Source organism: Leucoraja erinacea, chromosome 11 (assembly GCF_028641065.1).
Source record: "Leucoraja erinacea ecotype New England chromosome 11, Leri_hhj_1, whole genome shotgun sequence".
NCBI lineage: Eukaryota > Metazoa > Chordata > Chondrichthyes > Rajiformes > Rajidae > Leucoraja > Leucoraja erinaceus.
The window spans coordinates 45,586,239-45,601,094 of record NC_073387.1 but is presented as its reverse complement, the minus strand read 5'-3'; the positions used below and the strand labels follow the sequence as shown (position 1 = coordinate 45,601,094).

Genomic DNA, 14,856 nt, shown 5'->3' with positions numbered 1-14,856 from the left:
TAGGTGAAAATCTTCCCTATCACCTCAAGTCTATGCCCTCTCATTTTAGAATCCTCTACAATGGGGAAAAAGAAGTATTCACTTTCACCATGCCTCTCATGATCATGTACACTTCAATGTCACTCCTCAACCTCCTAAACTTCAGACAAAAAAAAATCCTAGACTATCCAGCCCCTCCCTATAGCTCAACCCTTCAAATTCAGATAACATTGTGGTGAATCTCTACTGCACGGTTTCCAATTTATTGACATCCTTCTAGCAGTCAAGCAGAATTGCACACAGTCTTTCAAGTGTGGTCTCACAAACGACTTGTAAAGTTGCATAATGTTATCTCAACATTAATACTCATTATCGTTCCCAATGTAGGCAGGTGTGCCAAACACCTTCTTCATCCTGTCCACCTGTCTCAGCGCTTTCAGGGATTCATGCACCTGCATTATTAGATCTCTCTGTTTTACATCACTCTCCAGGGCTCTACCATTTACTGTGTAAGTCCTGACCTGGTTTGTCATATCAAAGTGCATACCTCACACTTGTCAGAGTTCAATTCCATTTGCCACTGTTTCACGTGGCACATTGTTTCAATTTTAAAAAATCTTAATTAGAACTGGAAAAGAGAACGAACAAGTTAGTTTTAAGTTGCAAAGAGGTTGGGGGAGGATGCACAGGACAATGGAAATGGATTGAATTGGGCCACAGCAACAGAAAAGGAAAACGAACAGAGGGTCATATAATAACTCTTCCAAGTGATCTTCCATCCAAGTACTGACATGGTCTGAGTCTGTACAGTTGGCCACACATAGGGATTTTAACAAGCACACCGATTCAGCTTACACAATCCTTTTTATGGGATGAGCAATAAAGATTACATTAATTTAATATGTTTATTATTGCTGATGTCTCAATGTGATAGGCACAACCTAAGTGCCCAGGCAGACATTTTAGCTCTTTCTCTCCTCTCCCACCCCATAGCTTCCATCCCCTCTTACTCTCTCCCAACCCCGACCTCTCTTTTTTCTCTAATATTCTTCATTAACCTATCAAGGACTTTCTCAATAGGTTGTCACTATGAGTACATTGTCCTCACCCTAACAGAAATATCCCTTGTCCTACCCACTCCTCTCCTACCTCTCTAACTGAAAAATAATTTGTTTTGGCACTTTTCCTAACCTGATAAACTGGTTTATCCTCCCACAGAACCAGCCTGATTTTTTTAAATGTTCCCAGCATTACCTACAAAAAACTGAATATGCTGTGGAGAGAATGTCAGATGCCCAGGCAGTAATTGATAGTCACATTTTGATGTTCACTGAAACATGTTATGCTTGAACTGAAGAACTGAAAAGATCCATCCTCTGTACTGCAACACTTTAAATGCCAAGGCTATCCTGACAGCATCTTTCAAAACCACAATGTCCACCACCATGGATGCAGCTTACCATCAACTTCTTAAGGATAATTAAGGTTAGGTAATAAATACTAGTCCTTTTTGGAAACACTCAGTTACTGAAATATGACTAAATTAATAAAATCACAGCAAATAAGGTAAACAAATAATATTGTTCCTCATGTTTACAGGTTGTTGGAGCAAATAAGGAAGTTTAATGATAAAGCTATGCACCTAATTGGGTTCATTTCTGTAATGTACAAGTTATAATTGTTGCACACTTGATATTCTCAAACCTTTCAGAAGCTTGGGGAGTCCTAGTAGAACGAACATTCCATGTTTGTATGTTGTGAAGTAATTCATTCAAACAATGAATGAAGACTAGGCACTGAGATATCAAATTAAATATTTGTAAACAATAAATTCAAAGGGGCCAAAAACTATTTCCAATGCAATAGCACATGCCTTCATGTTTTTGAATTCCCTGGCTCTTTCTTCAATCGATGCTGACTGCTGCTAATTTAGCAGAAATCCCAGCAATAATACCATGGGAAAGAATCGATGAAGAATTAGTCTTGCGACACAAACGTGTAATTGCAAACTTTAGAAGAAAATTTTAAAATCTTGTGTCGATGCACTAAGTGAAAAACCAACTGGCCAAATTTTAAATTCAAAGATAAACTGTCAAACACACTTTGATGAAGTTAAAAAAAAGGCAAAATCAAGAAATCCGTAAGGTACCCCTTTTTCATGAGGAAGCAACACAGGAAATGAATGAATCGGCATGAGTGGGCACTATTTCAATGTTGAACAATTTATTTCTAACAATGATTTTCTATTTATGCCTAATTTAAGCTTAAAAAGGAAAATTAGGCCATGACATTGTTGTTGGGTCACAGAATTATGCAATAGTAAAAGGCCCTTTGGCCCAATTTGTCCATGCTGACCAAGTTGTTTACTTGAGCTAGCCTCAGTTGCCTAAATTTAGTCTGTCTGTCTGTCTGTCTGTCTGTCTGTCTGTCTGTCTGTCTATCTATCTATCTACTATTAAAAGTCTTGTCTTGTTTGTCTGTCTGTCTGTGATTTCAGAAGCTACGCTAAAACGGTACACAATAGCGCAAAATTTCTTTGCAGAATCTTACTCAGCTTTTTCCTACGGTTGTTGTTATCAAGTTTCCTCCAGATGTGATGTTTGCATCACAAGTTATTGATATTTAAAGTTTTAAAAAAAAACAACTTTGAGAATAATAACTGACTGTGAGAGTGAGACGTTTCTAGCAGCTTCCAGGGATGATGTCACAATGCCATCTCACAGACCTCCAATCACAATGGGATCTCATTTACATACGCTGCGAGTCCGACAATGACATCACAATGTGACCTTCCAGTGAAGAATCTTCAAGCCCACAATTACATCACCGCGGCTACTCACACGCGTTGCCAATGGTAACGTCAGCCGCAGCTTGAAGGAGAATGCTGCGCGCCGCCATCTTCAGTCCGACTGGACTTTGCAAGGGGGTGGAGTCTGTGACGGGGGTGGGGGGTGGAGTGTGTGACGGGGAAATATGTGATGGGGGGGAGTGTATCACACCCCACAGCCCACTCCCCACACCCCACTCCCCACAGCCAACAGCCCACAACCCACACCATACAGCCTATTCCCCATAGCCCACTGCCCACAGCCCACTCCCCGCAGCCCATTCCCCACAGCCAACAGCCCACAACCCACACCATACATTTATTGGCTCCACGGAGTGCCGACACCGACTCAAAAGTCGAGTCCATTCATTGGCTTTGGGAAGCACCACCTGCCCCGCGCTCACGTGGGAAGGATTGATTGGCTCCAGGGAACACCGACGGGTTGTGTTGGGGGACCATACCTCCCATGGGGGCTACGGGTGTGTGGTGGGATATTGTGTTGGGGGAATGGGTGAGTGGTGGAAACGAGTTACGTTGGGGGAACGGGTGAGTGCTGGATTATTGGGTTGGGAGAACAGGGCCCAACGGGTCCCACTTGGTCTAGTAAATATTACTAAATCACCTTGTTTCTGTCTGTCTGTCTATCTATCTATCTATCTATCTATCTATCTATCTATCTATCTATCTATTCTACGCATATATGATCTTGGAACTATGCCAAAATAGCACACAATAGCACAACAATTTGCACCACCTTACTCACAATTGGCTTGTGGTGGTTTGTATCAAGTTTCGTTCAGATTGATGTTATATTTCACAAGTTATTGACATTTAAAACTTTAGAAAACCGCACTATGAGAAGGATTTCTTCAAATCTGCACTGGCAGCAAGCAGTTATGACATCACAATGGGATTGTAACCATACCAGCTACAATGTTACTATCGCAGGCCACTGAGTCCTTGGCAGCAAATGTCCTTCAGGGGAAGAATCTGCCAGTCTAACCCAGCACATATGTGATTGCAAAGCCTTTTAATTGCTCTCTAAATTGAAAGTTTAATGATTAGATTTGGATACAAAAGATGGCCTTGTCGGTGGCACCTACATCACATTAAAGAATTAAAAAATGGTAGTGCAATTGCATTTTTTTTTGTTTAAAATGAGGGAGGGTGAAAAAATGAGCCGACATGCACAGTTGGCGGCTATGGTTTAGTGGTGGAATATTGCGTTGAGGGGACGGATTGCGTTGGGGGAACGGGTGAATAGTGGAATCTTACGTTGGGGAACGGGTTGCGTTGGGGGACCAGGCCTCCCGTGGGGGCTAGGGGTGAGTAGTCGAATATTGCATTAAAATTGGGCTGACCTGCACAGTTGGGGGCTATGGGTGAGTGGTGGAAAATTGCATTGGGGGAACGGGTTGTGTTGGGGGAACGGGTGAGTGGCGGAATCTTACGTTGGGGAACGGGTTGCGTTGGGGGACCAGGCTTCCCGTGTGACAGGGACCCAACAGGTCCCACTTGGTCTAGTATATTACTAAAACTGTCATCTTGTTTCTTTTTATGCGTGTGAGTGTGAGCCCGAAACTCCACCAAAATGGTACACGATAGCACTACAATATTTGGCCCACCATACTCACCATTGTCCTGGAATGTGCAGTGGCAAGTTTCATTCTGATTAATGTTATACTTTACAAGTTATTGACATTTTAAATATTACAAAAACAATTTTCAACACTTTTCCATTGCTCGTTACAATGTTAACAAATGACAGGACTCCCCAGTGCAATGAGAGATTTGTTACATTGTTGTAAGGAGAGGGAGGGAGTAGGGGAAGAGAAGAGGAGAGGGTGAGGATCGTTGTTTAATATTATTTAAACATTGTGTTTAGTGGGGGAATGGGATAGGGGGAGGTGAGGAGTGAGGGAGCAGGGAAATTGAGGGAGAGGACGGGGGTATGGAGGGGAGAGGGGTTATGGATGGAGGGAGGGAGTGACTGAGGGTAGGGGGAAGGAGCGGGAGGGAGAGGTGAGGGAGGGAGTGGGAAAGGAGAGGGGGAGAGGGGAAAGAAGAGGGAGGGTGAAGAGGAAGGGGAGGGGGATGAGGGGGAATGGAGTAGGATAGGGGTAGGAAGAGGGATGGCAATGCGCAGTTGGGGGAGGGTTGCTGTGATTCACGTCACAACGGGGATCTCTGGCGTCACAACAGGAACCCGTCAGCTGCACCTGCACACCTGGGGGCTATGGGTGAGTGGTGGAATATTGCATTCATGGAACAGGGCCCAATGGGTCTCACCTGATCTATATCTCTCTAAACCTTTCATATCCCTGTACCTGTCTAATTGTCTTAAACATTGTAATTGTACCCGCCTCTTCAGCTACCTCTGTCAGCTCATTCTATGTACCCGTGAAAAGGTTGCCTCTCGGGTTCCATTTAAAATTTTCCCCTCCCACCTTAAACTTATGCCCTTTACTTTTAGAGTTCCCTACCATGGGAAAAATACTGTGACCATTTAACTTATCTATGCCCTACTTAGTTTTACATACCTCTTTAAGGTCACCCCTGTCTCTTACCTCCAATCTCTGTAAGGCCACCCCTCGACCTCCTACTTCCCAGCCTATCCAGTTTCTCCTTGCAACCCAAACCCTCTAGTTCCAGTAACATCCTTGTAAATCTTTTCAGCACTTTTCCAGTTTAATAAAACCCATCTAACAATTGGGTGACCCGAACTACACACAATACTCCAAGTTTAGTCTCACCAATGACTTGTACAGTTGTACCACGACATCCCAACTCCTCTACACAATGTTCTGCCAACATGCCAAATGCCTTCTTTGTCATCCTGTCTACCTGTGCCTCCACTTTCAGGGAATTATATATCTTCATCCCAAGATCTCTCTGTTCCACAACACATCTCCAGGATCTTACCATTTACTTTGCAAGTCCCGCCCCGTTTTAATTTACTAAGTGGAAAACATCACACATGTCTGAGTCAAATGTCATCTGCCATTCTTTGGCCTACTTTCCCAGTAGACCAAAGAATCTGCTATTATCTTAGATAACCCTCTTCAATGTCCACTAACTTACTCGCCATGTTAACAATATTGTCATCCAAATCATTAATACATTTGACAAACTACAGTGGACCCAGCACCAATCCGCATGGCAAATCACTGGTCACAGGCCTCCAATCTGAAAAACAACCCTCCACTAGCAATCTTTGACATCTTCCACCAAATGAATCTTATATCCAATTGACAAGATCACCCTGGATCCCCATGTGATCTAATCTTCAAGCCAAGCTTGACCTGCAGGATTTGTCAAAAGCCTTGTTAAAGTCTATGTGGAGAATGTCTAAATCCTCTAATACCTCTAAATCCTCATTGCCCTCACCTAAAACCCTCACCTTTTAAAAAAACTCAATCAAATTTGGAAGACACGATTTCCCACAAGCAAAGCCATGCTGACTATCTCAAATAAATCCTTATCTTTCCAAATGCTGGGAGATCCTGTCCATCATCACCCATCTCCAGTAACTTTCCCACCACTGATTAGGCTCGCCATCCTGTAATTCCCTGGGTTGCCCTTTAAGCACCTTTTAAACATAAGCAAATCTTAGCCACCCTCCAATCTTCGGGTATCTCACCCGTAGTTAAAGACAATGCAAATATTGTTACCATGGCTAAAATAATTAAGTAATTACTTAATAATTAAGTAAGTTTTTATTACATAATAGTGGGGAATGTTTTACTGGTTTCATTCTTTCTATTGTGTACATGGTTTGATTCTGATTTATACACAATGCCAGATTCATTAAACTGCTATTTTTGCAAAACATATATATTTCAATGACAAAGTACAATTTTTCTGCACAATTGGCTAATTTATCCTTTCTCAAATTTCCCAACCAACTTTAAATTTTGTGTTTCGAAAGACGAAAGTTGGAAATAGTAAATACAAAGTGATATTTTTCCAATAAATAATCACACCCCATTGCCATAGCTATTGTTAATTTGTAAAACAAAGCCTTCAAAATATATGGCCTTTTCAGCTGTTTATCTATTCAGGAAGTACCAGAGTTTTTTTTCGCAATAATAAAACGAAGCTTTTCCCCTCCTTTCCTTTCATTTTGTACATTAAATTACTCGTTGTATATTCTGCTGGAGGAGAGCGATCGAAGGGCTGGGCAATTGTAGATGTTGTCCTGACAACAACCAGTAGTACTTTGGATTTTAAAGTGACATCGAGACGGTTATTTTGTTAAAAATGTTCTGGAAATTGTTATCTTATCCTTCACAAGAATGCGATGTAAATAAATGTCTTTGGAGCGCCTGTGGTGGACGTTGCAACCAAAGTAATGGGTGAATTTGTCTGGCCGGCAGGTTTCAATTTCTGCGTTGATGTGTATTTGGTCTTATACATAGTTTAGTAAGAGTGTGCTAGATTTTGGGTTGGTGTAAAATATCGCTAGGTAACGATACCATTTTCTCTATCATGTTCTTTCTATCAATTATCCATTCACTTCGAATGTACTACTCGCCACTGTGATCATTCGTTAGCTACCTGACACAGGAGAAATGGCTTCTCCAAACCAAGCCTTTGCATCAGTTTTCCACTGATGCCATTACCCATTTCCAGGAACACTGCAATGCTATTTGCTGCAGATTATTTCCGGAAGGCGGTCCCAGTTGTGTCAGATATTTATGCTAATCACGCGGAGCTCTGCGCTTTTTAATCCACGCCCAGGCAGTGCAGATAGAGAATAGTATCTGAATCTTTCGTGGAGCAGGACAAAGATAACGGTGAGTACTACTCTTAGAGTCTATTTTAATCACGTTTCTGCTATTGATATTGTGATATTAAAGCATCACACATTTCTTGAATTCGCCTGCAATTGGATTTAAGATCCGTTGATGATCTCAATTATGTCACTTTATGACCTTAATTAACACGGTTGGTTAATTAATAAATGAAGCTAAATGTTAGTTTATTTAGATAAAAGTGTGCATCAATCTCCTTCACAGCGAAATCTACAAAGGTTTGTAATTTTAAAGGGTTAGATATTTCCGAAAATTGCGATCCTCCCAAAGAATCTGTTTATTTTCAAATGCGGCGTCTCCAATAACGCAGAATTTGCTATTAAATAGGATGTGCAAATCAACTGACTATTTTTTATTTGTAAATTATACCAAAATTCAGAATTAATGCCCTTCCGTAGGGCGGCTCCCTTTGACAACAATGCTAAACAGTGGAATGTAGGATTAGTGAGATCTGAGTACTATCTGTGAAAGGAAAATATCTGCAGACCCAGATACTGGGATTGTTGAAAGACTATAATGTGACTATATACGTTTTCACGTAATACATTTGTAATTTTCTCAATATTTGTATGGTTTTATAGGATATTCGATTTGATTTGTGAAACTTCTGGTTGAGCATATTCCAACCAAAAAATAAAATATTTGAACTATTATTCCAGAATCTAAATGCATTTTAGCTACTCCATGCTTTCCGCTGGGTTCTTTGCATTCGCAGTAAGAGACTTAAATGCCGCATTGCACTGGACAATACTTTGATTGTGATTTTATTTTGCAGTAGACGCCATGTCAGACAAACCAAATCTTTGTGAAATCATACAGTTTGATAAGAAAAAACTGAAGAAGATAGAAACCAAAGAAAAAAACCCTTTACCAACAAAAGAGAGTAAGTGTAGCAAAGCCTCACACTGCTGACCACACCTGTACGATACAATTTAAAGCATCGTTAGAAATTGTTATCAGATTGGCATGAAATCATATTGGCTTGGCATAATTCTTCTGTGCTCTGCAGAGTACTCTGCCTGGAATATTTATGAGTAGTATAACATGATTAAATATAATGTATCTTGATTTAGAGAAAGCTTTGGTACTTGAAATTGGATTACATGGGTTTTTTAAAAGGTTGGTTTATTTTTATGTTTCAGCAATTGAAGAGGAAAAGAGACAAGAATCAGCATCATGAATGTGAAATGGGGGAGATGCAACTTTTAATGTTTTTTTTTTAAGTTGACTGATTTTAGTTTCAAAATCGTGACAGCTATTCGAGTCAAGGATGGGACTGTTGGAGTATCCACTACAATCTCAAGACAGGGACTATTTCCTGTAATGCACCGGGACCAAATTATTAATATAACGGTGATTGGATCGTATGGTCTTAGGAAATAATGTATTTGTGCACTAAATATGTGAAGTCAGTTTAATTTTATTTTGTGTATTCAAATTCATCTGTTTATTGACTCTTCTATGCTTAATATGTTACAAAGCAAATAAAGACCAATGAAATAAGTACATGTGTGCAATAGTTTAGACTTTGTTTCTTGTACTTCCTCGTGTTCTCGTCTTCCCAACCCCCCAACCCTCACCAAATCCACCATCAACAAAGTATTGCTTTCAGAATGTTGGCAAAATCCATTTGTTTTCAGTAAAAAAATTCTGATTGTTATGCTGCATCTGTAAAATGTTCACTCATCCTTGAAATAGTAATGGAATGAACATTGTAGATGTATACCTGCAAACATTTTCAGGACATTGCATTAAAATTGTCTGTTGATGATATGGAAACAGTGAATTACTAACAAAATGGTTATTAAATCCTATTTGCAATTAAGTTTCATTTTTCCACAAATCTATAATAAAAAATAATGCATAGATAATCATCAGCATTTGTAACAATTCTCAAAATTCAAAAACCTTTCCAAGATCCTGGAGAATTTATTATTATTATAATAATTATTATTATTATTTGTCAGTTTATACCCATAATTAAGAATTATAAATATCAATTTTTTGTTATTTATCCAAGATTTTAATTTACTTTTCCAGAAAATTTTGAAAAATGAATGCTCTCTATTGAAATTATACTTTTTCCAATTAACCATTTTGTAAATTTGAAAGATTACAATAAATAGAAGTTGCATCAATTTTTTCATTTGAAATTTTGTTTCAGATAAATTTTGTTGATAATTAGAGTAACCATTATGTACAAGTTGACAAGGAATGTTCTCTTAGCAACCATCTGCTGGACAATTCTTGACTTTTTTCTTCCTCCCTCCCTGAAGATCAACTTCAAATCACATACCAAAGACAAAGTTTTATGAGTAGGTTTGCACCTGGCTTTCATATTGAAATGTCACAGATGCAATGTTACAGTCTATTATGTGATTATTCTTTCGGGTATACAGCTGTAATGACATTCTGTGATTCTGAATGGTCTGTAAATAAATCAGCATTGCATAATACTGGGTGGATATAGAAGTATCATATATTGTGTGTAAGAAGGAAGTGCAGATGCTGGTTTAAACCAGCAACAGACACAAAATGCTGGAGTAACTCAGCAGGGCAGGCAGCATCTCTGGAGAAGGAATGGGTTAGGTTTCGGCTCGTGGCTGAAGTCTGAAGAAGAATCTTGACCCTGAAACGTCACACATTCCTTCTCTTCAGTGATACTGCCTGTCCCACTGAGTTAATTGGCATTTTGTGTCTCTCGTATATTGTTGCCATCCTATGAAAGAGATAGAAATCTCTCTCTCCAGCTTGATGTGGAAACGTAGGTGCCAGGTAAAAGTAAGTTTGAGCTGCTTGGGTTGACCTGCTATTATCTCTCCCCAGTCGGCAAATATCTGGACATATTCACAAACATTAGTTGAAAGGCTCCTGCTGCAGCAGTCTGTGAATGTGATGCTAATTTGTATCATCCCTATCAGAAAGGAATTAGAGAATGGGTGGAGAGAGTGGAAAGAGGATAGCATTTGGAAATGTATATTTAATAAAATATTTTAATATATATATAATTTAGATTGCATGGTTTTAATCCATTACTCGTTTAGATACAAATTTGATTAATTCCATTCAGTTATTTATATTCCATATTATAGCTTACAAATTCACAATGGGACATGTTCCTGTTCCTTTTCAACACTAGCTGCAATTTCACAAAAATAATAAAGATGCCACTGACTGAAGCCTACAGTACCAATTTTGTTTTGCATTTTACAATGGCTCGTTTATTTTATTACAATAAAGCACTTGTGTCTAATGAGGAAAATAAATATAAGCTTTCAGAATAAAAGTGAAATAAAGCTCACTCAACAAAGAAAGATAATTTGAGCTCTGAATCTACATCTGCATTTCTACACAATTTGAAGCCATTTACAACTATCTGAAATATTACTGAAATGTTTTGCATAATTTTACTGATATAAAACATTAGTCACCGGGTGTATAAGAAAATCTCTTTCTGTCTTCACAAGAAACAAAATTACTAATGACAAAAATCGTAAGTCAATAAACATATCTAATATTTTAAATGTTAGGTCTCACATACACTATCCCGATTTAGACAATGTGAGTCAGCGAACAGATGGGCAATTGATTTGGAAACACTCTGAGCTTGGAACAGCTGGTACCACAGCAGAACAGACGTGGTAATAGTTGTCTTTGTTTAAGAATACAGGCGTATTTGTGAATAAGACTGACATAATACCAACTTTTTACTACTCTGTTCCTGGGAATGAATAATGAATATTTGAATTCTCCTTCACATTAAAGAAAAAAGCTATTCATATTAACCCCTTTTCTTCCCCCCCCGTACCCACCATCCCTCCACCCAAAATGCTATTGTTTAGCTTTTATGATTTAGATTGATTCACTCATGGCCAGAGAATATCTGCATATTGGACAATGGTTGATTTCCGTGTTGTGCATTGTGTGCTTTCTGTTGCATTGTGTCTGGAAAAGGCAGTCAGCTGACGGCATCGATGTCTGCACCAAGCAGACAGCATGTTTAGCTATTCCAGGCATAATTGTGCTAAATTGGTTCCCAGGCAGAAGAATCATTTTCAGCAATAGAAGGCACATTGGCATTGGAAATACTGCAAAGATGATTACTGTTTATTTTTTGTACATTAGATCTACATGACCAAGTCGAATAAAGGTCTTCCTTCTGTTACAATTCTTTTAGATCTTTAACACCTTGCTATAGTATCCTATGATTATTGTTACAGAAGGTGCTCTATTATTTGTGACTTTAGATTTTGAACTTTCATTCATAATTTAATGGTAAATGTACAGTGCCCCCCATAATGTTTGGGCCAAAGACCCATTATTTATTTATTCGCCTCCATAATTTGAGATTTGTAATAGAAAAATCACATGTGGTTAAAGTGCATATTGTCAGATTTTAATAAAGGCCGTTTTTATACATATTGGTTTCACCATGTAGAAATTACAGCAATGTTTATACATAGTCCCCCCATTTCAGGGCACCATAATGTTGGGACACAGCAATGTCATGTAAATTAAAGTAGTCGTGTTTAGTATTTTGTTGCATATTCTTTGCATGCAATGATTGTTTGAAGTCTGCGATTCATGGACATCACCAGCTGCTGGGTGTCTTCTCTGGTGATGCTCTGCCAGGCCTGTATTGCAGCCATATTTAGCTTATGCTTGTTTTGGGGGCTAGTCCCCTTCAGTTTTCTCTTCAGCATATAAAAGGCATGCTCAATTGGATTCAGATCGGTTGATTGACTTGGCCACTCAAGAAATGGCCATGTTTAGCTTTGAAAAACTCCTTTGTTGCTTTAGCAGTATGTTTGGGATCATTGCCTTGCTGTTGAATGAACCGCCGGCCAATGAGTTTTGAGGCATTTGTTTGAATTTGAGCAGATAGGATTGTATCCATGCACTTCAGAATTTGTTATGCTACTAACATCAGCAGTTGTATCATCAATGACGATAAGTGAGCCAGTATCTTCAGCAGCCATACATGCCCAGGCCATAACATCCCACCACTGTTTCACAGATGAGGTGGTATGCTTTGGATCTTGGGCAGTTCCTTCTCTCATCCATACATTGTTCTTGCCTTCACTCTGATATGTTAATCTTCATCTCAGCTGTCCACAAGACCTTTTTCCAGAACTGTGGTTGCTCCTTTAAGTATTTCTTGGCAAACTGTAACCTGGCCATCCTATTTTTGCGGCTAACCTGTGCTTTGCATCTTGCAGTGTAGCCTCTGTATTTCTGTTCATGAAGTCATCTGTGGACAGTGGTCATTGACAAATCCACACCTGACTCCTGAAGAGTGTTTCTGATCTGTCAGACAGATGTTTGGGGATTATTCTTTATTATAGAGAGAATTCCTCTGTCATCAGCTGGGGAGGTCTTCCTTGGTCTGCCAATCCCTTTGCGATTATAGTAAGCTCACCAGTGCTCTCTTTCTTCTTAATGATGTTCCAAACAGTTGATTTTGGTAAGCCTAAAGTTTGGCTGATGTCTCTAACAGTTTTATTCTTGTATGGTTATATGGTTATAATGGCTTCTTTGATGTTCATTGGGCCCGCATTAGTCCGCATGTTGATAAACCACAATAAAAGTTTACAAAGGTGATGGAAAGACTAGGTGCCGAGAGCTCTCTTATACCTGCATTAAGGAGGCAATTAAACACACCTGAGCAGTTACAAATACCTGTGAAGGCATGTGTCCCAAAAATTCTGGTGCCCTGAAATGAGGGGACTATGTATAAACACAGCTGTAATTTCTACATGGTGAAACCAAAATGTATAAAATAGCCTTTAATAAAATCTGACAATGTGCACTTTAACCACATGTGATTTTTTTTCTATTACAAATCTCAAATTGTGGAGTACTGGGGCAAATAGATAAATGATGAGTCTTTTTCCTAAACATTATGGAGGGCACTGTACATTGCCAGATCTGCTTAATCCATTTAAAGTACAATTGGACCCCCCCCCCCCCCCCCCCTTTTGCTCAGCAAAATCTGATCCAGAATCAACCTTGAATGCAAAAAAAACCAGGATCCCTTCCTTTACTACCTATAACCTATCTGCTCTGCCCTCAAACCACACTTTGTACTAATGTCAGGACATCATTGTCTTCATTGTCATTAAGATGGGGGATCAGAAGGTGAGTCATTCACAACAAGATACCCAGCGTCTGATCTGCCTCTTGCACCCACATTGTTTTTGTGTTGGTCTAGTTAAGTTAATGGTCAATGGTGACTCCCAAGATGTTGAAGCTGAGGGACTTGGCCATGATAATGTGATTGAACATAAATGGTATATGTTTAGACCCTCTCTTATTGGAGACAGTTATTGCCTAGCACCTATGAATCATGAATATCACTTGCCACTTATTGGCCCATGACTGAATTATGTTTAGATCTCTTATTTGCAGAATGAAGTGCTTTATTTTCAGAATTGTGAGTTGGATTATGGAATTTTGTGCATTCATTGGCTGTTGCATTTTCTATATTCAAAAGTCATGAAAATTTTCATATGCAACGGGATCGGAACAATGACATTCGTACTTGCTGCATCTTTATAGGCATATTAAAAGCAGGAACATAACAAATAAATACACAACGTTATTGATTATTCTCAGTAACCAGACCATAAAGTTTCAAGCCAAAATAAGTAATCCAGCCTTATATAAAGTCCACATAGTAGTTCACTGCTGAGATAGGGTTGTAGTTGGGATAGTACTGGGTAATTCAAGAGTCTGATAATTAGTGAGAAGAAGCTGTTCTTGAATCTGGAGGAAATGGTTCTCGGGCTTCTGTACCTTCTTCCCTATGGTAGCAGCAAGGTAAGAGCATAGCCAAGGTGGTGTGGGTCTTTGATGATATTAGAGGCTTTCTTGTGTTGCACATCCTGTAGATCCCTTCGATGGTGGGGAGGTCAATACACATAATGGATCGGGCAATGGCCATAACTTTCTGCAGCCTCCTTCATTGATGGGTGTTTCAAGTACATAACCAGGCCATGATGCAACCACAGTATTCTCTCAACTCTACGCATGGGGACCTGTACTAGTCTAAGAGCAAGGAAATACAATTTGTTGAACAATTTATCTTTCAACAGACTGACCATTTAGTTTGAAGATTTTTTTTCTGATTGTGTTTTTATTTTGTAATCGTTTTTTCTTTTCACTATCTTGCAGAATTTGATGTGATTCATGTTTGTGTTTGTTTTAAATTCCTGGGCATTAATATACTAGATGACC

The 14,856-nt window shown here is 39.2% G+C and overlaps 1 protein-coding gene across 2 annotated transcripts; it reads left to right on the top strand.

The window, feature by feature from the left end:
- The first annotated feature begins 7,192 nt into the window (after window positions 1-7,192).
- On the top strand, window positions 7,193-9,123 carry LOC129701750 (thymosin beta-11-like). 2 transcript variants are annotated; one of them, XM_055643157.1, is made up of 3 exons: window positions 7,193-7,602; window positions 8,399-8,503; window positions 8,763-9,123. In XM_055643157.1, exons 2-3 carry the CDS (start codon window positions 8,404-8,406, stop codon window positions 8,798-8,800), a joined length of 138 nt encoding a protein of 45 aa, XP_055499132.1. In that variant the 5' UTR covers window positions 7,193-7,602; window positions 8,399-8,403; the 3' UTR covers window positions 8,801-9,123. The 2 variants fall into 2 exon arrangements, with proteins under 2 accessions (XP_055499132.1, XP_055499131.1); XM_055643156.1 differs by having other exon boundaries at window positions 7,203-7,602; window positions 8,396-8,503.
- The last annotated feature ends 5,733 nt before the right edge of the window (window positions 9,124-14,856 follow it).